General features: G+C 44.8%; 1 protein-coding gene across 17 annotated transcripts in view; it reads left to right on the forward strand.

Moving 5' to 3' along the window:
* Positions 1–24,920, forward strand: part of Nrp2 (neuropilin 2) — a 158,992-nt gene that overhangs the window by 110,506 nt on the left and 23,566 nt on the right. For 4 of the 17 annotated variants that reach the window (XM_027397036.2, XM_027397034.2, XM_027397035.2 and 1 more), the window contains 2 exons: positions 862–912; positions 3,552–6,879. The exons of 6 other annotated variants lie outside the window; for them this stretch is intronic. In XM_027397036.2, the coding sequence (XP_027252837.1) occupies positions 862–912; positions 3,552–3,856 (356 nt within the window). In that variant the 3' untranslated portion in view covers positions 3,857–6,879. Of the gene's footprint in view, positions 1–861; positions 913–3,551; positions 6,880–9,130; positions 9,310–10,019; positions 10,074–14,996; positions 16,127–24,920 lie in introns of those variants that run through there. 7 more of the 17 variants (XM_027397037.2, XM_027397038.2, XM_027397042.2 and 4 more) reach the window with 5 other exon arrangements.

Consider the following 24,920-nt stretch of genomic DNA (forward strand, 5'->3'; position numbering starts at 1 on the left):
GCAGAGATGAGAAGACCCTGTTTACTATTACATATTTGAATCTCTTTGTAAATGTTTTAACATTTTAGACAGGTAATTTTCATTGGTTCTGATCTCTGTAAGTTGAACAGTATTGTACATAAAATACCCATATTTTCCAACCTTCAAATTACCATATAAAAGAAAAAATAGTCGTTGATAATACTGGAAGATTTCAGAGTAAATTAACTTAGCTCTATTCAAGCCTGAACTAGTTAGATTGGGTGCCTATGTTTGATCTGTTCTAAACTGTGTTGCAGAAACACACACACACACACAGCCTGAGATAGGTAAGGCAAGATCTGTAATAGCATCACAGATAGGTGAAAGGGGGAAGACATGAAGACATTCTTTGCAATTCTTTTATTAATGCATCTGATGATGAAACATGACTTCCTTCAGTTGCCATATGTTTATTGAAATCCAGAGGAGCATGACTCTGGCATTTCATGTCCACTTAGATTCATGCGTATGGGGAGATTTAGTTTGCTACTTTATTTATCATTGTAATGGTGGCTGAGGACACACATAGGAGCCAAGGAGCCTTACTGAAACCCAAACCTCAACTGGTAATGAATGACAGTTATGATAACACAGGGACAGAAGTTACTTATTACTGAAGGTGTGACCTTTCTTAGTTTGCTTTTGTGCTTATTGTTGGAAGAGAGCTCCTTTTCAGAAGAAATAATCTAGCTACATGCATGCTGAATGATCTAAAAGTGTGGGATTCTTTAGAATCCCACCGCAATGGGGAGTCAGGCTCAAAGATGGTTGACTTTTAGTTGTGTTGACAGAACTTCTGATAATTTGGTGTATTTGTTTCCCTTTTTTTTATTTTAATAGTGAACATCCCAGAAATCCATGGGGGAGAGGGCTATGAAGATGAAATTGATGGTGGGTATTACCATGATTTAACAGATAATCATGAAATTCAACTTTGGTTATAAAAATGTCAACACAAAATAATGTTCTGTCTATTGGAAGACCAGAATTTAGAACTATCAGTCAGAAATACAAGTGGAAAGAGCCCAGAGAAGAACAAAGGAACCATTATAATTACTTTGTCAAGGTCAAATCTCCAGGTTTAGGGAAGTTTATCGGATTCCCTTGGCCTAATCTGAAACAGGCCCCCATTTCAGGCAACTTTCTCTATCAATGGATTTCAAATCTGGATTAAACCCTTTAGAGGTGTAAAGTGAGCCCCTCTCTTCTGTCACTGCCTGACCCTCATCCTTTCTGCTGTCACTGGTTGACCCCTGTGACCTCCTCCACAGAAGGACCTGACTGAATTATCTGACCATGAAGTCTCAAGCTAGCATGGGCAGTTCATTCTACCACTTACAGAGAAAATTTGTTATCCTTTTCAAGATGCCAGATCTTGCTTGTTGCAGATTTAAGGGTTTGGTGAACATTGCTGCCCTCCTCATTTTTCCCGCATTTATTCCAAGCTCTGTGTTTGCATTTCAAATACACATAATTCTAAAGGCTAATTCAAGAGTCCTAAGGAATGGGAGGCAAGCACATAGACGGAATTTCAACCTTCAACTCAGTAGTGAAGGTCTCCTGGGCATTTGTGAGAGCCAGGCCTGATCTCTGGGAGCCCCCACAGCAAAATCTCATCCACAGAACAACTCCAGACTAAGACTGGACATTTAGAAGGACAGTTTCTAGAGCAGCTGCCTTTCACCTGACCTTAAGTGGAAACTTCAAGCATAGTTATAGAAACTGGAATGACAAACCCAAACAGCACCCTGTCAGCTGGCTGCAGGATCTCTCCCTGAAAAAAAAAAAAATACACTCCAACTCTCCTTTTATGGGCAAAAAGCACACAACTGGCCTAGATGGGAGCCTGCAGTAGATCAAGCAGAATGCTAAAATGTGAGAGGAGGTAGGAGCAGAAGTAGATTCCTGGCCCTTTAACTATTTGCTGACAGCTTGGGGTGAGTTACCTGGTCACCAGGTCCTCCAGCACCTACTAACAAAGATGTAGTAGCTCTCTCCTTTCCTCTTGAATATCTTAGGGGACCCATGGGCCTTGCATGCCGTCATGCATCGCTTCTACACTAGATATGTAAAGATGTCCTTTTCCTGAGGTGATGGCGAGGCCACAGCTAGGTGTTTCTGTGGAGGTTGCCTCACGCCTAGAAGCAGACACACACTTACTGCTCTGGAGGCTTATCCTAGGTGAAAGTATGGACAAGGCTGGTTCTTCTGAAAGCTATGAGGTCCTCTCCCTCCCTCTCTCCCTTCCTCCTTCCCCCCCTCCCTTCCTCCCTCGTTCATTCCTTCCCTCCTTCCCCCTAGCCCCCCTCTCTCCCTGACTTGTGCATGGCTGTTTCTGTATTTGCTTATGTCCACAGTCTCTTTCCATAAAAGTACCAGTCAGATTGGGTTAGAGCCCAGTCTGATGGCCTCTGCTTGTTGCCTCAGCAAAGGCCTTGTCTCCCAGTAAGATCAAATTCTGATAAAGCACTAAGGGTTTGAACTTAAACATGAACGGTGGAGGCCAGGTTAACCTGTACCAATCAACTACACATGTCAAGGGCTGGGGGCTAGAAAGGAAGTCTACTACTTACATGGCTAGGAATGCTAAGTGGAGAAACTCATGGCATGAAAGTAATCCCAGCCTGTGTCCTTTGATTCAACTGGAGGCAGTTGGAAGTGAGGGATGAGAAAGTACAAAGAGGCATGCCTGTGACACATAGCCATCCTGTGCATGCACAGTTCCCCTGAGGGGTCTGCTAAACATGAGTGTTGGAGACACAGCAGAGCGGTGGGAAACCTGCTTAGTGTGCATGCGGCCCCGGGTTTGATCAGCAGCAGCAAAAGCAAACAAAACAACAAAACCTGAACTATGGAATGGAAGTTGGCTTACTTCAACATTAGTTATTTAATCTGTTTATTTATTTATTCTGTAGTACTGGGGGTTGAATTTAGGACCTCATATCTTAGGCAAGTGTCTATCACCAACTATATCACCAGCCCTTAAAGATCAAATATGTAGGGGCTGAGGCTGAAGTTCAGTTGACAAAGTGCTTTCCTAGCATGTGTGGAGCCCTGAGTTTGATACCTCACATGAAATAAAACTGAATATGGTGGTGTATGCCTGTAATCCCACCACTCATGAAACAGAGGCAACTTCATGGCCAGCCTGGGATGCCCTTTATAAATAAATAAAGTGATATCATAGACAGATGATAGATAGATAGATAGATAGATAGATAGATAGATAGATAGATAGATAGATAGTAGGGGGCGAGTATACTTGCTATATGCCAGGATACAAGCACTTGACAATATTGGTTCACTTAATCCTCCTAACAACCTAGAAAATCGTTTTATTACTGTCTCCACTTTACAGATGGGACAGTGAAGTCATCGAAGAGGTTAGGTCACAGGCCCCAAATGACACAGCTAGGTAGTAGCAAGATTCCCAAGTGCCTGCTACTCACTGCTAAGCCCCAAAGTGGCCACGGGCTGGGGAGCCTCTATTATGTCTCCATGCCTACAATCTTGTGTATTTTGTGCCGTAGATGAATATGAAGGAGATTGGAGCAACTCCTCTTCCCCTACCTCCGGAGCTGGTGACCCCTCATCTGGCAAAGAAAAGAGCTGGCTGTACACACTGGATCCCATCCTCATCACCATCATCGCCATGAGCTCACTGGGCGTCCTGCTGGGGGCCACCTGTGCGGGGCTCCTCCTCTACTGCACCTGTTCCTACTCTGGCCTGAGTTCACGCAGCTGCACTACCCTGGAGAACTACAACTTCGAGCTCTACGATGGCCTCAAGCACAAGGTCAAGATGAACCACCAGAAGTGCTGCTCGGAGGCCTGACAGATTGCACCTGAATCGCTTCTGACGTTTCATTCCACTGAGAGGGGCTAGTGAAGATTGCATTTTTTTCCCTTTGGAAACTGAACGCCATAATCTCAATCAAACCGATCCAGAATACTGAAGGTATGGACAGGACAGACAGGCAAGTCTAGGGAGAAAGTGAGATGCAGCCATGAGCGGGATTATTGCCCACCAAGGACTGTGGTGGCCAAGTGATTGCAGGAACCGGGCAGTGTTTTCTGCCGGGTCAGACAGGAGCGCATCTCTTTGGAGTCACAGTTCTATTTTGTTTGCGGGTTCGTTATGATTATGATTGTGTTGTTATGTTTTATCTTTTTGGTCTGTGAGCAACTCAAAGAGGCAGAAGAGAGTGGTTTATCCAGGGAGGAAGTGGAGAGGGGATCCGGATTCCCTTCCTCTTTCTAACCAACACTTGAAAAGCAAAGGGTCTTTCCAGCCCTTCCATCTTGAGAAATGAAACTTCAGAAACAAAAGCCACCCAGCTTAGCTCACCCTTGGATGGTCTCACAATTCAAGAGACGTGCTGGGGTGGGCTCAGATTCTGCCAACCCTAGGAGCTGCCGTTTTTTCAGTCCTAGCATATTGGATGTTATTGCCTTTAACTTTTTTTAATCCAGGGGAAGATTGCCATTTTAGGGTCAGCTCGAACAATTCTTTCTTATATAAAATTTAAAATAAACCAGAACAGAAACTTCATACGCCAGAATCCATAGACACACCTCTATAGTTAGACACAGACAAGCCTTAAAATGCTTTGATGACTGGGGGCCATTCCTTAATCTAGACCCAGAATTTGTGGCTGTGGGATGTCCCTCTGTGGGGCCTCTGATGGTGGCTTTGCCTTTTCTGTTTCCTCCTATTTGTTCTTCTACAGCATATACCTATATTCACATATGAACACAGCGCACTCACAAACACACACACACACACACACACACACACACACACACACAGAGTGAGAGAAAGAGAGAGCTTTTACAGGTCTCTGTTCTCTGTTCTCAGAGTAGGGTGGGAAGTCAGGTTGTTGGTGTGTTTCCTCCTGGCCACTGGATGGAAAGATGAACAAAGGGGAAAGAGAAACCCAGCCTGTGCTGGGAAGACTGAGCAATGTGGACAGAGACATTGTGTTGAATCGGTCTCCTTGATTGGTTGATAACATTGATTTCTTGTGAGGAGGCTCCATCCTTGCAGGGATGAGAGTGCAAGGCCATGGCTGAGTTACTTCTACGCACAAGTCTGCAAATGACATGGACGAAGTAGTTCGCCACACTGCTTCACCCTCAGAAAGACCTCAATTCTTGTTCATACACATATATGTGCCATGTACACAGACATGCACATGTGCGCATGCACACACGCACAAACACACACACACACACACACACACACACAGCAGTTTATGTGTTTTTTATTAAGTGCCTTGAAAAAAAAGTGAAGAAAAATGTACTTTCCCTCTGGGTAGGAATCACAACTGTCTCACAAGTTAAGGCATTTCTCCTTCTCTTACCCTAGTGACTCCATTCCCAGCTCCCCTACCCACCACTGACCCACAGTGGAATGAGTCCTGCTACCTGGGGGAAATCAGAGCCCTAGATGACTCCGGAAAGGGAGGTGTCAGGAACAGAATGAAACTGTGTGAAGGATAAGATTGTCCTCAAGATCCAAATCTTGACTTTGTGTTAATGCCTAAAGATTGTCTGTGCCCTAGAAATACATTGCAAGCCCCACCTGTATGCCCAGACTGTTGCATATAAGTGGTAAAGTGTCTCACCATTTTTGCTGCTGTGGTCACTCACAATTTCATTTGTCTTGTACCCGGGCAAAAGGGTTAGGGTGACCAGGACTGGCTGGTTCCTTTAAATGTTACCTTATGAAAATGCTAGTTTCAGATGGTAATGTCACAGTGTTTTTGTATGCAGAGAGGGAACAGTCATACCAACAGCTATTTATTCAAATGTATGTGTCTTGCGCGTTTTTGGGTTCTCTGTATCTACTGTGTATGTGAGTGGTCATGTGGAACTCAGTGGTGGTGTTGTGACTTTGACCTAGAGCCTGAGTGTTACTGCTGATCTTGGCACTCGTTGGCACAGTGGTAGAGGTGAAAAGTTAAGCTGTTAAGCCCTGGGGGCTTAGTGTTAGGCGCCCTCTGAGCTGGGCACGCAGTAGAAAAAAGTCTGTATTAGCTCATTCTCCTCTTCACCCTCCCATGCAGCTAGGATTCAGCACACTGAGAGCTTCTAGGGAGGAGAGAAGCTCAAAGGCCCACTCTGGGGGTCCCGGCCCTCTCATGCCCAGTGGACCATTTTACTATAATTCCCCAAAGACTAGCCCTGTCTAAAACCTGCAGTTCCAAGTCATGTGCAACTCAACTTGCATCCCTCTACAAGTCCTGCATCCCTTTCACTTTGGCTGATTCGAGGCTCTGAGTGGTCCCTGAGGGCTAAACAAAAACAGGGTCCCCAGGGCTACAAGTAGATACCTCACCAAGGCTGGAGGCTAGTCTGTTGTAAGATGTAAAGAAAGACAGCTGGGTCTGATTCTAACTTGGCCAGGGTTCACCTTGGTGCACTGGTTATCTTTATCTGCAGATAGGCCAGTTGGCCCATCTCCTTGAATTGTTCCCTTTGGGAAACCTAACTCACAGTATTGATCTCCTTTTTTGCCTTGTACTGAATGACACATTACCTCCACGCTCTCCCGGACTAGGCGGTCCACAGGGCCACAGGGTTGCTTTCTCTCTTTGGTGGGGATAGGGAGTTCACAGGGATGAGGGTCCAAGTAATAAGCATGAATGACAAAAAAACAGGGGGAAAGGTAAACTTTCCCAGGGTGTGCTGTTAAAGGTATTTGACCATTCACTGGCTGAGCCAGATCACAGGAACTCGAGAGCTTTTACTGTGATTCTTCAATGTAAAATATAAACAATGTCAAACTGTGTTTATATGATTTGTATAAAGCCTTTTTAAGATTACTATTTAAATAAACATTATGCCAGAACTATATTTTCCTGCATTGTCTTTGTTGGAGACAAAGGGTGAGATTTGGGTAATCAGATTGTTTCATGTACTAGAGACTTTTTTGGATTTTACCACTCAAAAGTTTTGTGTCCTGGGAAACACTGCGTGTCAGTCATCTTGAACTGCAATATCAGGATGCCATCTATCAGGTCATCTAACCATTTAATGGCCTTCATTCAGGAAGTTTCCAAGTCCAATATTAAAGAACCAGCACATTTGGTGGCTTCCTAGTTTGTAGATAGCTTCTCTCCACGTGCTGTCTTGTTTTTCCTAGATGAATTTCTTTGACTGCCTCTTCCTGTGAGAGTATTAACCTCATCCTTGCAACCTAAACTAAACCTAATTACTACCCAAAGAACTAAACCTAATTACTACCCAAAGACCCCATGGCCTCCTAATACCATCTCAGAGGAAGTCAAACTTTCAATATACGAATTTGGAGAGAATACAAATACCCTTCATTCTGGATAAACAGGTGGTTTGCCATTCTCTCAAAACAAAATTGTTCAACACTGGAGCTAGTAGCTTGTACAACTTGTTGGCATTTTACAAAATGAAAATATCTTGAAGTCAACCATGGTTCATCTGACCAGATGGAATAGCTAACTACTGGTAGATCTTACCTGACAGACCTCTGAAGCTGTGGCCCCTCCTACCATTATCCCTCCTCTCTTGGCTCTGTCACTTCAGATTCCTTGATGTTTCCTTTCTTTTCCCACTCTCCATCATCCACCTCTCTGATGGCTTCAAGGCCTGGGAGAGTTCTGGAGGCTTGGCCCCAGGTCAGCAGCACTAGCATCAGCTGGGAGCTTGCTGGAGATGCATATTTTGGATTCCCTCCTGATCTACTGAATCAGGAGCTCTGAGGACAGGTCCCAGGGAATCTCTCTTTCAAAAAACCCACCAGGGAATCCTGTTGCTCTTCTGTTTTAAGAACCATTGGGCTATAGTCTGAGCATTAGTTCCTAAGTCAATATGTGATTTCCAGATGTTTCTTGTGTTTTCATTATTTTTTATTTTTTCCACTATTTCTTTTATTTTTGAGATTATAGTTACATCATTTCCACCTTCCCTTTCCTCCCTCCAAACCCTCCCATATACCCTCTATGCTCTCTTTCCAATATATGGTCTCTTTTTTCATTAAGTGTTGCTATATGCATGTGTGCGCATATATATATATATATATATATATATATATATATATGTGTGTGTGTGTGTGTGTGTGTGTGTGTATATACATATATATATGAATATATATATGAATATACATATGTATATATATATACACATATATTCCTAAATATAATTGACTCTGTATACTGCTATTTGTATGTGTGTTTTCAAGGCTTACTATTTGGTATTGGATAACCAGTTGGTATGCTCTTCCTTGGGGAAGATTTTTTTCTTCTTCTCTCAGCATTCCTTGGTTGTCTGTAGCTCTCTGTGAAGGGACACATGCCCCTCACCACAAGTGTGGGAGAGCTGGCCTGATGACATGAGTATAGAAGAGTTATCCCTAACCCTTGCCTGAAGGGGGCAGCCCTAGTGGCCCAGACTGACCAAATCAGCTACCACTCAGACCCATATCCAGGGCTTTGAGTTGGTCCATCCCAGCATCTACCCCATACATTACCTGCCAGCATTCATAAAGGGACTGACTGGTCCTGTAGAACCATGGCCGTGGGATCTCCATGACTCAGAACAATGGCAGGTGTGGTAGTTTGAAAGAAAATGGCCTTCAAAGGAAATGGCAGTATTAGAGGGTGTGTGTGGCCTTGCTGAAATGGGTGTGGTCTTGTTGAAGGAAGTGTGCTGCTGTGGGAGCAGGCTTTGAGGTCTCTTTTGCTCAAGCTTCCCTCAGTGTGACTCTCAGTCCACTTCCTGCTGCCTTCTGATCAAGATGTAGCCAGCACCATGTCTGTCTGCATGCTTCCATGCTCCCCATCGTGATGATAATGGACTGAACCTCTGAACTGTAAGCCACCTCAATTAATGTTTTCTTTGTAAGAGTTGCCATGATCATGGTGTCTCTTTACAGCAATAGAAACCCTAAAACAGCAGGACATCTGTGAGGAGTTTTGGTGAGGGTCCAGTGTTGATGGTGTGCCAGAAGCCAGAGGCCTGGAACCAGACCAACAACTCATTACAATGAGCATTTGCAAGTAAAGCAGGGTACACTAATGACACTCCGAAGCTCCCAATGCCACTAAGAGGAATACTGTGTGACACTCTGCAGCTCCCAGTGCCACTAAGAGGAATGAAGAGGATTTGGAGAGGTGGGAAAGATGGAGGAATAAAGTAAGTTTTTGTTTTGTTTTGTTTTTAAGTATTTTTTTTTTAATTTTCCTTTGGGAAGATGCTATAGGGGTCAGGAGAGGATATGGAGGGACTGGGGAATGAGCAGGATTGAAGTGCGTTATGTGAAATTCTCCCCCCCCAAAAATCAATAAAAATTATGTTAAAAATTCATACAAAATGCAATATGACTTGGCCAAAAAGGGAATAAAGTACCAACATATAGCACCAAAAGAAAAACAGGTCCACACCAAAGGGAAATGGACATCCTGAGTCCAGAGATGGAGGGTTGTGAGGGATGGGAAATTACAGACAAAGCTCAGATCCAAGGGCAGACGTGACGATATACTTTATTCATTCTGGGCAAGAGTATATATTCCTCATTCCAAGGACATTTATATAAAATCACACAAAAGTGACTTATTGCCGGAACTAGTTACATAGCAGCCACGGTTATTGATTACTTGTCATTTCTCAGATATTCAGTAGTTGCCATCTTTAACGAAATCTTTCTGGACAGTGCCGAGTTGTCCCAGCCTTGGTCTGACCCATAGGCTTCTATCCCCTGCAGCCTACCCCTTTTAGACAGCAACCACTTGGTTCAAATGGGACTACAGGGATATTGCTTGTGGGAAGCCATAGTCTGTAGCAAAGGAAAGAAGACAACATGTGACCAGTAAACAGGCTTTAACTCAAGGTTAGCATGGTCCACGTTAGGGTGGTAGACCTGGTCCTGCCATTGTACTAAGGAGTCTCCAGTCAACTGCATTGTCTGTACCTCCATGTCTACTTCCTGTGAAGCAGATGTTACTTTTCTTTGATTATCACAGATAATACCTTGTCACACCTGGCCTTACAAACAGATTTGAGACTCTCTGCTCTTTGTTATTGGATTCAAAACAAACCAGACTTTGGACAGTGAAGGCAAAAAGAAGCTAGATACACTCCAAAGCAGTAGTGCTAAGTTCCCACAGGGAATGACTCACCAAGGAAAGCCAGGTAGAGCTTTAAAGAAGACCCCCTTCCTGTGGAAGCTACAAACCAGAGCTGAATTTGCCTCATCCTGGGTTTTTTATTCACACACTCCCCAAAAAAGATCATTTTATTTGAGAAATGTTTTTGAGTACTTCCTGACTTTTTACACTCCAGCGGGAGAACAAAAAACACGGAATCAGGCCTGGTTACTGGAAATGCAGCGAGGGCAATTAGCAGGTGTCTCTAACAGGAATCATCAGGCTTACAGTCTCTAAATAAGTCATCAAGGAAAAGCCTCCAAGATAATGCTGTTTACTCTAACTCCTGAAGGGAGGAGGGAGGAGCCAAGAAAATGCCCCAGAGAAAGATTTTCGGATCCTGAGACAAGGAGGTCAATGCCTTCCCAGGACACAAAGCAGTCATTAAGAGTGTGATCACAGAGGACAAAGATCACGATGGTGCCTGAAGGTCAGGGCGAGGAGGACCACTCTTATCTATGTGGTTTTCAGAAAGAAAGAGCAGCCACCCTCGCACTCCTCTCAGGCCTCAGAAGGTCACCACAGTCAAATCTGCAACTTTGCTCTTGGCCCTTCCTGTGATCTTCATGGGCTTCACAAGTCTCCTGAGATGAGGGTTTCTAGCGGTTTACTGACCCCTGCAAAGGGGACACAGGGTGAAATGAAAGTGTATCTCTTCCTTCCTTTCTTTGAGCTTTGGGTATTTTTAAAATCTTAATAAACCAATAACATCTCCTGGTTGCTAGCCATCTAGTGTTTACATAAGAACTTTTTATTATTTTTTTTATCTGTATCCTTCTGGAAATGTTTATGAGATCATCCAGTGAAATGCAGTTGGAACAGGCCTATGCTTCAGGGAACAGAACCCATCTGGAGGCGGAGGCTGTGTCTTCCCTACCACATTGATGGCCGGGATGGGGTGTGGGAGGGGACCTAGAAACAGAAGCCACCTGACTCTCTTCCCATTCTCACGGGCTTCAGGCTATAACTCCTGGCCCAGCTAATCAGAATTCCTTAAAAAAAAAAAAAAGTCCCTCAGGAGACAGCAAGTGGGGGAGGGGGGTTAGGAACAGAGGGCAGACCAGAACCTGTTATCTGGCATGGGTCCTTTTGGGTCCTCGGAGCTACCCTGCTGTCCTCCCAAGGGCCTCACAGTGACTTCAGTGCCCATTCCCATCAGCAGCTAATTGGTCCTAAGAGCAGAGGCAAAGGCGGAGCTTGGCCCTGAATTCCCACTGCTTGGCACTCCTGAACATGGCACCCATGCACTAGGCTAGCCCTCCCTTATTCCCGGGCTCTCTCTGTGACTATGAGAGGAGACTTCTGGAAGAATTCCTGGATATTCCTTCCAAGTCCTCCCTGGAGACCCCAGAAAAAAACCTCAGGAGGAGCCATGATCCAAGTTGTTTCTACAGTTTATCCAGAGAATGACGTCTGCTTCCTCTCCCTTCCCTGCCAGGAACAAACCTGGAGATCATGTGTGTGCATGAGTGTGTATGTGTGCATGCACATGAATAGAGGAGCACTCTGTCCCCATAAGTTTTCAAGGGCTGTACATACAAACAAACAAAAACGAGACTCCTTTGCTAAAGAAATGTGGGCAGAGCCATTCCTCACCCCTTCTTCTAGTGCCATGGGACATCACACTCAGATTTTCAACAGGGAACCCACGGGCATGGGCCATGGACCTGCCTCCTCCCCAAGGCTCAGCCTAGCCTGGAAATGTGGTTCCATCAGTGAGAACTCCACAGCCCCGAGAGCCTCCTGCAGCTGTCTGCAGAGCCAGGCTGCAGTGGTTTGGAGCAAAGCTCCACTAATAAATCTCATAAAGAAGCCCTTGCCTGTGTCTGCCATGAACCAAAACACAGCCTCTCCCTGCACGCTCTGTCTTGCTGACTTGTTAGGTGTGCAGGTGGCCAACTGTCAGCACTATTACCCAGCTTGCCCACCTGGGCTTACCTTATCTCTCCTCCTTCCCCTCTCCCTGCCCTCCTCATCTCACCCCTCCCTGAGAATTGCTGTTTCTCTTTGGAGCCAACTATATTTAAGACCCGTGGGAGTTCAAAGAACACTCAAAAGGTTTTGAAGTTCCCAGTCCTCTACTTTCCTTGAACTTGGACATGCTGAGAGGGAAAAAAAAAAAAAGAAGAAAAAAAGAAAACACTGTTCTTGGAATCTTGAGAGACCAGGGTTCAAGATTCAGTTCTACCTCTAATTCTGTGACCTTGGGAAGCCATGTCTCTGCTGAGTGAATTTTGATCTCTGGCTTCCAGGAGTATATGGAAGTCTGTGTTATCTGAACAGTGAGGACAACACTTCACAGATACTTTCTATAACCTCTGAGAGAGTCTGGGCAGAGAAACCATGTCCACAAGTCCCAACAAGGATGTGTGCACTATTGACTTCTATTTAACTCTGGTATTTTAGGTTAAATAAAATATTCAAATTAGAATTCTGTTGAAAGAGTCGAAATGCCAGGGTCAATCAATAAAATTGTCCCATGGCCCAGACTTGCTTCATACTAGGGACCTAGTCGCCACATGTAGATAAATGTAGATCTCACCCTCATCAAACAAACCTCTTTGTGAAACAGAAGGAAGCAATTACAGCCAACCACAACTAGTCAAAATGCTGACAACAACTGACTGTGGAGTGCACAACCCCATCTGACACAACTGCAACACACTACACCTAAGGCCCAGGAAAGACCAAGGAAGAGGGAATGGAAAGACCGTAAGAGTCAGAGGACCAGAAAGCCTGCTGTGAGATTTTCTTTCTAGCCATGAAATCTAAACAAGACCTGAACAAGTCCAACATTCATTGACATCCCAAAATAGGTGAGGTAAAGCCTATAGGACCCCACCCTAGATAATGAACTACAAGGAATTAACAACTACTGAGAGAATTAGTTTTCCTGGGATAAGCCCCCTGGTTGGTTATTCAATACCAAGTGGTCATCCTCCAGAAGTATATGCATGCAGGCAGCACCAAATGGACTCAGAGGGTTGTGTTTGTTTATTCACTCATATGCATTAGTATCAACAATGGTTAAAGAAGAGGAGACCAGGAATATGGGAGGGACTTTGCGGAGGGGACTTGGGAGAGGGAAGAAGGAAGGAAGTGGGGGAGGGGCTTAATGGTGTAATTACATTTTAATTAATATTTTTAAGTGGCCGGTGCAGCCATTAAGGAAAACAGTACAGCAGTTCCTCACAGTGGTGAACAGAGTCATCAACAGCTCTGCTGCTGGGGCTGTATACCCAAAATAATTGAAAGTCCAGACTCAAGCAGATTCCTTGGCAGCTGTGTTCAGAGCAGCATCATTCTCTATGGTCAAAGGGAGGAAACATACAAATGCCTATCACCAGATCAAAGAGTAAACAAAAACATCTGTTATATGCAATGGAATATCATTCAGCTTTAAAAGAATGACATTCTGACACATACCACACAGATGGATTTTGAAACCATTGTGCTAAGTAAAACAAGCCAGACAAACTAAGTCCACTTACATATTGTACGTAGACTAGACAAATTCATGCAGACAGAAAGTAGGTTAGCAAGCTCCAGAGGCAAGGAGTTGGCAGTTCCTGTTAAAGGTATAAAGTTCCTCATGAGAAAGTTCTGGAAATGGGTAGTGGCTATGCAACACTGTGAGAGTTCTTAGTACAACTGAACTGTATATTTCAAAACGGTTGAGACAGTGTAAACATATTGCATCATGTAAATTTTATCACATTTAAGTATTATATTATTATTATTGTGTGTGCATCGAGCACATTGCGTATGTATGGGGGGCAGGCATGAACTCATGCCTGTGTGGCCCAATGCAGGTTGGAAATTGAAGGACAGCCTTCATGGGTTCCAGGGACGAAGCTCAGGTGGTCAGGTTTGTATAGCAGGCACTTTTTCACCATAAGCTGTCAGGCCAGCCCATCATGATATCTTTTTTCTAAGCATCTTTCCCCCAAAAACGTAACACTTAGGATGTACTTCAGATAATCTCATTCACGGTTTATAGGAAATTCATATTTAACTGGGTATTCTGCATTTTATCTGGTAATATTGGTTGAGAAGTTTCCATTCTACCAAGGATTTCTCTAGAATTCAAGAGCCATAGGATTCAAACAAACAAACAAAATAGTGTTTGTGGTCTGATTAGAGTGAGTGCATAAAATCAGAGCAGAAAATGGGGGGGGTAATGTTTGCCCTAATTATAGACAACCACAGAGAGGCCACCCAGCAGCTCCCTCAGACTGCTCACTCCCTCAGTGAAGAGGTAGAGCCTGGGAATCTTGGTTGTTTTCCCATCTGATGCTTTCTCATCATGATCCACAAATGCAATAAAAGCTGGCTATAAACGCCTTCTTACAATTGACCACGTGGTTGAAATTACAGTCGCAGATGGTGACACTCACACATGTGACTCAGACGATAGCCTTGTGCCCTGCCATCACCCCAGAGTCGGCAGGAACCCATGGGGTGTCCAGATGTCTAATGGTATCCCCATTTGTACCCATGCCTTCAAGAAGAAAGAAGCTGCTTGCGAAGCTCACTATGCTACGAGAAACAACAGGTGCAGAAGGCAGAGGCCACTGTGGAGCCATTTGGACCCAACACTGGGGCTTAACATAGCAAGAATGCTACAGGCTTGGCAAGCCTACGCTAATCTGCCTGGGAGATGGGTTGGAGTCACAGCACAGCCCCTGTCGCCATGCCAAGCAGTCCCACCTACTCTTTCTTTCAACCAAGACGAAAGGCAGCTGGGAGAGCATGTCTCAAAGAGATGGGTCATGTCCATTTCATTTTTCCTAGGTGCTGACAAGTCACCGTGGAAGTCTGGAAATGTGTAGCACAGCAAAAATACACAGGTCATAATACACAGTGGTGAATGATTACCAGAGGAGAAATTCATTACGTGGGAGCTCTCGACTCCCAACATCTAAATAAGTGTTACAGTAACAAGATGGAAGGTCCCCGAAGTTCCCTCCCCAATGCAGACCCCACTGCCGCTGCTTGCCACCACACTATTTCAATTGCTGTTGCTTTGTGGGGATCTGAGCCCAAAGGCAGGAGAAGTCAACTCAGCTACACTCATGAAAAGGGGGGGGGGGTCCACTGGTAGGCAACACCAGCTGAAGCCTATCTAACATACATCTACGTGGAATTCTTTCTGTTGACCAGCTATGCCCACTAAAACCAGCCACCCATGCATAGGTTCAGGCACAGAATGACTTTTTTTTAACTGTTTGTATAACTTGTTTCCCCATCTGGGGTGCACAGACCTCGTGGCTGATGAATCTGAACAACAGGATATCGGTCTTGTGGGTATGCAGGCCAGGGTGTTGCTTTTTCCCTACATGGATGTAGGTCCCAGCAGGCACCATGTGGAAACTGAGCTAGGGGTTGGGGAATGTCAAAGATGGGGAGAACACTGCTCTGGACCAAGTTCAGAGGCAATGGAGAGAGTCTTCATTTGGGGGGTTGCTGGAAGGATGGAAGGATTTCACAACCCTGCCTCTGGAAGCCACATATGCAACTTTAGTCTCTCTTTAGAGTTTCACTTCTTCACTCTCCATCCTACACAGTAGAGAATAAGGAGTCAAAGATAGGTTAGCCAAGAGGTCCCTTGAAAAATGAAAGGGGCAACAGTTCTTCCTAAATCATTTTTCTACCCCTTGAGGTTGCCTCTCACACGCAGTGAGGCCAACTGAAGCAACCTGCTCTAAAGCCGGGTGCACAGCCAGACCCAGGACACATTAGGGCATGGTTTCCTGCATGTGCCTTCCCCAGAAGACCCAAAAGCCCAGGAGCTGGCCTTGCCTGGTGCCCAACCTTTCACCTCCCAGAACTGCTGCTACAAATGTCAACCGAAAGTAGATGAGCCAAGCGGGGCACACTCACCAGCCAGAGCAATGTTAAATATTAAACGTCCTTTGGTAGCTGGCCGGCTTGAAAGCTGCCATTTTGTTATTCGGCTTTCACCAGGCTTAGGAAGAGAGCCCGGCATCTCCCAGGAGCACACCGTGGAGACCTGTCCTCCACGGGCTCAGCGCTGGGGAAGCCTTCAAAGCTGTTCAGTTTGTCTGAGCCCCGTCCATCTTTAATGTCACAGTCTACATTTTCTCCTCTCTTCCTTTTTCAAAGCAGCCAAAAAGGAAAATGTCACTGCATCTGGGGCCAATTCAAAAGACAGGCTCAGGCGAAGTTCTCTTCCGTTCTCCTGGGTCCCCACCAAGAAGCCTTTAGGAGGTACCTCAGCCCCTACCCTGTGTTTATGTCTCTTCCCAGGGCTGTGTCCTTCACTAGCCTTTCTACAGACCTCTGTGTGGCTGCCGCATGCACAAAGAGAAAAATCACATTGATGTTTACAGCGGCAGGGTTGGAGGGAGACGACCCACAGGGTAGGCTGTCCCCACACCTGTCAATTCCTGACAGGGACTGGGAGGTAGAGCAGCTGGTGCAAGCACTTATGCTCTGTGCTGCCTTTTAGGAACCGTATTCCCCAAATCCATCTAAAGCACACAGACTCTGTCTGGCAGGGGAAGGCATGCTTGGGGACATGGTATGAACCTTCTGGGGACACCTTCTGTTCCCTCTGAGTTCTGAAAATTCCAGTCAAGCCATGCAAAGTTAGGTGGGAGCTCTGATGAAGATAACAGTCAGAATGCATTCATGTCAACCCCCCCTACACACACACCAGCCCCACCCAGAATAGAGAGCTGAGGATCTGATTGATACTTAAGAGGGTGGTTGTGATCAGGGAGGACGTGGACAAGAGATAAGGGACTCCATCAGTGTCAGGCCATGCCCAACACAACACAGCCATAAATCACTTTGGTTAAGATACTCAGCTGCTCACTCAGAGAAGGGCAAGCAGGTAAGAGTGAAACAGGAGTACATCGCTGTATAGACAACCAACGGGCTTGGTCTCCACCCTGGGGTGAGGGGTAGACTGTTAGAACTTTGCCCATCCATTCTCGGGCTAATCAGATAAAAGTGTTTGCTGTGCAAGCCTGAGCACCTAAATTTAATCTCTGGAACCCATGAAAGTTGTCTTCTGACTTCTACAACTACATCCATGGTACCTAAGGCACACACATTCACACATATACTCACACACACACACACACAATATATATATATATATAATATATATATATATATATATATATATATATATATATGAATATAATTACTTTAAAATGTGGTAAAAATCCGAATAATGCATCGTTTATTACACTGAAAGACATGTAGATGATGATGGATAGATAGATAGATAGATAGATAGATAGATAGATAGATAGATAGATAATAGATAACAGATAGCGAGGCCAGCAGCCCAGGATGGCTGTGGAGATGGCTTTCCTCCCTCCCTGCTCCCACACACTCCATCCAGATAGCTGTGAATGCCCTGGCTGTGTTCTGGCCTGAGTCGTGTGAAACACATGGTGAAGTAGAAGGAAAATAGGTTTCTGGTGCTTTACTTTCTGATGAGGGGAGATTTCTCCGATCCCCACAGCCCCAGGACCCTCAGTAATGCTCAACCATACTCCAATGAGGTTAGCACTGGCCAAACCCATTTTAGAGATTGTTTTTCAAAATGTCCTAGACAGACAACTTAAAAATAACCTTGGTTTGTGTGGAATCTTTTTTTGGTTCAGGGTACAGAGATTCTTAAGTTGCAAATAATGAAAGAATTAATGATTAATTAATTGCTGACAGGTGTGGGGCGAAGCCATCTATGGATTCTTAGCTTCCCCCTCCCTTTCCTCTCCTCAGATCATTCTTTCTAACTTTAATTAATTTTTTTTGCCATCGTAGCACTTCTCTTATCAAACAGTCTTAGAAACTAAACAAATAGAGTGTACTGAGACTAAAGTACTCAATATGGTGTTTAATTGGAATTGTAGCCTGTTTTCCCCCAGTGTTTTCTCGGGGTACCTGGAAGCTTTCGCTGGCAATGGAATTGGACCGGAGAAGTGCATTTTTAGCATCTAGTTAATCTTCCTTTCAGGTGCCAAGGGCATGTCTTGATTGAATCAAGGAAACATAAGCCATTGAGTGGTTTGTGGTTTCTCTTGCCTGCAAAAGAACAGAGGTGCTAATCTTCTCTTCATTCACTCTGCTGTTCATGGGTGTGTGTGTGTGTGTGTGTGTGTGTGTGTTGAATGCTACACAAATGTTATGGGTGTCTGGTTCAACTGTTGGTTGGCCAGGTCTGGTAACTGAGGCATGTCCCAGCTACCCAAAATTCACTGCCTTGCTTTTACCACTGAACAACTGTGTAAAGATTCTGCACGTATGAACTCAAATCCAAGCCACAGCAATGGAGGGAAACAGGCAGATCCAATGCCCAGGCTGAGGCCTGCAGCACCAGCCTAGAAGGGAATGTGGACTATCTATTCTCCCTCCCAAAGGAATGCTGCCCAGAACACCATGGTGCAGCTAAGCTCCAATAAACAGGACTAGCTCCTGATTGAGTGAATCACCAATGTCACCAAGAAGGACTTTGGGGACTGGAGTCTGTAATAGAGCCAGAGCAACTGGCTGCTTCATAGTGAGTTTCAGGTTTCAGAATGCTGCCCTGGTGCTGTCCAACAGTCCACAGATTCCTTAGGAGGGAGGCCTCCATTATCTTCTCAAAAGCAGCAGATTGTTCAGCCATGACCACAGATCCATCCAGAAATGATGATTTGTAGGAATGAACAGGGAATGGAAGAGGAGTCTTCAAAATATGTCTCCAGTGGCCATTGTATCATGCAGCCCAATGCATTTTCCCCCATACTAGAATAGACAGAAGTAAAGCACTGTGACTGATGGAGCCCAGATGATATCATGCTGGCATCACAGTATCAGGGAGATACAGAGGTGCCACAGTGGGAAACAATGGAGAAAGAGACATGGCCCGTAGGGTTGTCTGTGGCCAGTCAGTTAGTTGGTAAAGGGACAAGATGGCATTTGAGGGAGTCTCAATCCCTGCAGGTCACATGAGGCATTCAGCCAAAGAGAAGATTCCCAGGACTTTTATTTTCTCTCTCACAAGTTTGGAAGCATCAAAGGGCTGGAAAGTTGGGATAGTAATCTCTAATGAATTTCCAACCTAACTAGGAATGTAGCTTTTTAAATCCTCAAGGACAGACTACTGGGTAGCAGTAAAAATTATAAGAAAGTATTCTAAGTATGAAGATGAAAAGAATCCTTAAGGTCCATGCTTAAGCAAAAAAGTCAAGAGGAGAATATGCCATATATTTGCATGGTCCAAGGCAAAATAAAATTGTGATGTTCAAAATTATTCAGAAATTTAATAGCCAGATGTGATGGTGCATGCCTGTAATCCCAGCACTAGGGAAGCTGTGACAGGAAGAACACAGTTCCTGGCCAGCCTGGGCTACATAGCCAGATCCTGTCTCAGAAAGGAAAAGGGGGGCATTCAAGGGACAATATTAACCAAGCAGTACATTCCAAGCTCCCACAAAGCCATGCCTCCTGGCTTTCATTACTGCCTGAAGTGTTATATAAACAATAAATAATAAGGCGTACCAATGAGGTTTTGAACAATGATGACAAAAAAGGAGGAAATTTCCACTAAACATCTATTTGCTTTTTTAAAAAATATTTACATCATGTGAATGAATTAACTATTCAAAAAGAAAACTAAATAAGAAATTGCTGCCAGGCCTCCAGAGAAATCAACTTAGACCCTAAAACCTGTGTGAACTCAGAGTCATATTTATCTGTGATTATTCATTGGATGGGATGTAACTGAACACAGAAGCCTGAGGTTATAATGACCAAAGCAAGAATTGCCCTCTCGCATGGAATCACTAAGTAACCAATGGATGTAGATTTCTGGGAAACCAGAATTCGTGCTAAACATCCATAATGTGCTAAATGAATTTCTCATTTAATCCTCACAGCACCCAGAAAGGATGATTTATTAGTTACTTTTCTATTCCTGCAATTAAAACACCATGACCAAGACAACGAATAGAAGAAAAGGTTTATTTGGGGCTTCAGTTCCAGAGGGATAGGAGTCCATCAACATGATAGCAAGAAGTATGTCAGCAGGCAGGCGTGATGCTGGAGCAGCTAAGAGCTCACCTCATGACCCACAACAGGAAGCAGAGAGAGCACACTGGGGATGGAGGGAGGCATTTGAAACCATAAGGTCACCCCAAGTGTCATACCTTCTCCAACAAGGCCACGTGTCCTAATCCACTGCAGACAGCCGAGACATGTCATTCACCCCACCACACAGACCCTACCGTTTTCCTCAGACAAGGAGATAAGTCCAGAGAGGAAGAGAAGCTTGTTCAACATTACCCAGTGAGTAAAAGACAAAAGCAGAGTGAAACACAGACATCTAGTGCCAAGCTCATACCCTTAACAGTTAACCACAAAGCCCTTATTTTAATGCAAATGATCGGTATAATATCAAGCTATGCAATATGTCTTTTCAGCGATTCTACTGCACAGAACCTTCTGCCTTCTAAAACACAATAGGGCTGATTTGGAAGTAAGGGCTATTTTCGTTTGATTAGATACAGCTATGAATCTTTTGTGCTATCAAGTCAAATGAATGCTGCTCTCACCATTGTCTGAGGACTACATGAATGCTCTGTGTGGCCCCAAATTCTCTTTTCCTTGACAATATTTCTAAAGGTATGTCAATTTCACAGCTCTCAGAAATACCCATCTTTCTCACATAAGAGGATGAGCCCATTAAGGAGTATGTGGGGTACTTACATCCAAGAGCACAGAAGTCAAAAAAGTAACTCAGGGCCTGGAGCGATTGCTCTATGGCTAAAAGCATGTGTTGCTCTTCCAGAGGACTAGGGTTCAATTCCCGCCCATATAGCAGCTCGTGATCATCTGTAACTCCAGTTCCATGGAAGTCAATGCCTGCTGCTGACCTCTGGGGGCACCAAGCATGCACATCATGCATAGCCGTACAGATAGGCAAAGCATCTATACACATAAAATATTTTAATTAAAAAATAACCCAGGAGTGATGGCACATCCCTTTAATCTCAGCAATTGGAAGATAGAGGCAGGCAAATCTCTGTGAGTCACAGGCCAGTCTGGGCTACAAAGCAAGTTCTAGGACAGCCAGGGCTACATAGAGAAACCCTGTCTTGAAAAATCAAAATAAATAAAGTAAATAAAAATTCAGGTCCTGGGGAGATGGCTCTGTGGGTAAAGTGTTTGCTGTGGGCTAGCATGAGTACCAGAGTTCAAATCCACAAAAATCATGTAAAAAGCCAGGTACATGTGATGGTCTCCTTAATTCCAGTAAGTGGAAAGGTTGAAACAGGGAATCCCCAAACAAGCTAACTAACCAGACTATCTGAAAACTGTGAGCTCCAAGTCCAGCAAAAGAACCTTCCTATGTTAGTTTACTTTTCCATTGCTGTGACAAAGCGTCACGACAAATGTATCTTTGGGAGGGAAGTGTTTATCTGACCTACAGTCCATCATCAGGGGAAAGAAACCAAGACATGCATTGAAGCACAGACCGTGAAGGAACACTGCTTGCTGGCTTGCTTTCCATGGCCTGCTCTGCTTGCTTTCTTACACAATCCAGGACCATCTGCCCAGTGGTGGCACCACCCACAGTGGTCTGTGCCCTTCTACATCAACCACTAATCAAGGAAAGCCCTCACATGCTTTTATCTACTGACAAGCCTTATGGTGGCATTTTCTCAGTTGACATTCACTCTTCCCTGATGACTCTGCATTATGTCAAGTTGACAAAATCCTAACCAGCACAACTAACTACCTGTCAGTTTGACTCACAGATATATCACTACTAAGCATTAGCTTTCCTTTCTGATTGAGCCCCAAGATCGCAAGTTAATATTACATTCTAAAACATAGTATATATCTAAAAGCCCCACAGTCTTTAAAAGTTCAGTCTCTTTAAAACGTCAAAGGTCTCAGCCAAACATGGTGGCCCACACCTTAAGTTCCAGTACTTGGGAAGCAGAGGCAGGAGGATCTCTGAGTTCAAAGCCAACCTGGTCTACATCATGAGTTCCAGGATAGCCAGGGATATGTAGAGTGACCCTGTCTCAAAAAGAAAAAAAAAAAAGTCTCTCTAAAAATCCAGTCTTTCTAAAATTCCTGAAGGGACCAGCTTCCCTTTTGGCAGCCATAACGGCAGAACACGTGCTTCTATGACCTTGTCCTAGACACTAGAAAGTCAGATGCCTGTCTCGTGACAAGGAACCAATCGGAAGTTAGTTAGTCACTAGAAAGTAAGATGCCTGCCTCGTGACAAGGAACCAATCAGAAGTTAGCTGGTGGCGCTATGCTTTATGACTCTGGGTGTGCTTTACATACAAGCGCACAGCAATGACGCAGAGAGCATAGCAACCACTCTGGGAGGGACTATGGGCCATAACAACCAGTTGACCAATCAACACAGGGCAAATCCTCCAAGCCTGGAGACACACTAATCGTGAGCCTGTGCGCGCCCCTAGACACTCCCCTTACACTGTCCTATAAGATCTCTTGGGAGACCCTGGGAGCCATCTTTTCTAGCCACCCGCCATGGCGGGTGGGTGAAAGACCCGAGCTAACATGAGGTTAGCTCGTTAAATTACAATAAAGCCTCGTGCAGTTTGCAGCAAGCTCTCGAATCCACCTGGTGATTGGGGTGACCGAGAACGTGGCCTGGGACCCAGGGTACCTGAGTTTTCCGGGGGTCTAACATTCCAAAGTCTCTAAATATCCAAAGTTTCTTAACTATGGGCTCCTGTAAAATCCAACAAAAGTTACATATATCCTCACTTCGAGAGGGAAGAACTAAGGCCCAGTCATAATTTTAAAAAGCAAAACTCAGCTCTAATGGTGTAAATAACTCAGTGCCCGATGTCTGGAACTCACCAATGGGTCTCCAAGGAGCTTGCGCAGCTCCATTTCTCCAGCTCCATCATTTGCAGCACACACAACTCATCTAGGCTCAGGCCAGCTCTATACCACACCTGGCACTGTCCTTTGGTGATCATCTTCATGGTGCTGACATCCCCAAAATGCTGGGATTTGCACAGGCTGCACATTAACCAATGGCTTCCTGGCTTCTCTTCGGGGACTCCAACTTTGATGTGTGATGTCAAGCTTCTCAGGTTTCCACTGCATCTAAGGCAGCACCATCCTCAGTGGCCTCTCTTGTCTTCTCATGGTGCCAAGCTTCAGCTGCTCTCCATGACCTCTTCATACCCTCAGATCAGGACTGTGTGGGAGACTCTTACGCAGTGCAAGTTCAGCTGCCAGTATGAGATGCAGCCTTGGTTCCCTCTGGACCACAGCTTCTGTGTACTGACCCTGAGGAAACACTTCCCCGAAGACCTCAATGATGTTGGTCTCTTCTTAGTCACAGCTAATTTCTCAGCTGTAATTAACCAGCATCAATTGTCCCTGTAAAGTAAAGGGTTCACTTCGGGTATTGCTGGCCTCTTGTTAATCACAGCTGTTTCTTCAGCTCTAGCTGACCAGGAATGACACATTGTCATTCAAAATTCACACCAATGGTCCCTGTAGAGTCTACTTCCTTCTAAAACGTCACAAGCCAGGCCTTTGTTGTCTCCATTGCACTTAACATTCCTAACTTCCAAGCTCCCACAGCAGTTACTAATCCCTGAGCAGTCTTGTTTTTCTAGCCCTCCGCTTCCAAGTCCATTATCAGGGGAACATATCGTCCCCAAAACAACATTATGAGATGTGTCACAGCAATACACTATGATCCTCGTACCCATTTCTGTGTTAGTAAGGATTAGTATTGCTGAAAAAAAAAAAAAAAAACATGACCAAAAGCAGCATGGGAAGAAAGAGTTTATTTGCTCACAGGTTATATAGTCTATTATCATGGGAAACCATGGCAGGAGCTGAAGGCAGGAACCTGGAGGCAGGAACTGAAGCAGGCCATGAAGGAATGATGCTTACTGGCTTGTTCTCCATGGCTTGCTCAGCCTGCTTTCTTATACAATCCAATACTACTGTCCCATGGGTGGCACTACTCATAGTGGGCAAGGCCCTCCTACATCAGTCATGAACAAAGGAAATTCCTCACAGGCTTGCCCACAGGCCAGTCTAGTAGGGATGTTCTCTTGATTGACATTACCTCTCCCCCAGAAGACTCCAGATTATGTCAAGTTGGCCAAACAAAACAAAAAATAAACATAAAAAACTAACCAGCACGTTGCCCCAACATATAAAGTGGAGAATGAAAACATCCAATTTAAACCTCAGGCCTCCATATGAATGCATACAAATGTGTATGTGTGTTGGGAGCCAAATCTCAGGGCTTGGCAGTAGATCCTAGGCCATGCTTGGCAGGCCACATGGTTAACCTTTACATAGCAGCTCCTTAGTACCTCAGCTCAAGAAAAGAAACAACTTAACCTAGTCCTCCACCCACAGGCTCAGTCACCTAGGCAACCCTTCCTGGACCTCTTACTCATGAACTCATTACCCTGCCAAACATCCTCTTTGTGGCTTCCTAATATCCTGCCTATATTAATACCTGGTGCACAAACAACCCATTTTGCCCCTCCCCATATCCTGACTATATAAGCTAGCCTGAGAAAAGTAAAGTTTGCCACTTGATCAGAATCCTGTCTTGTGGTCGTTCTTTCTGCGTCTCTTGTCCTCATTCCCTGTCCCTGACTCTCTTGCCCCAGGTTGACGTCCTGCAGGTCGGGACATATGTGAACCCACACATGTGAGCACACATAC

The sequence above is a fragment of the Cricetulus griseus genome, chromosome 2, assembly GCF_003668045.3.
Source record: "Cricetulus griseus strain 17A/GY chromosome 2, alternate assembly CriGri-PICRH-1.0, whole genome shotgun sequence".
Taxonomy (NCBI): Eukaryota; Metazoa; Chordata; class Mammalia; order Rodentia; family Cricetidae; genus Cricetulus; species Cricetulus griseus.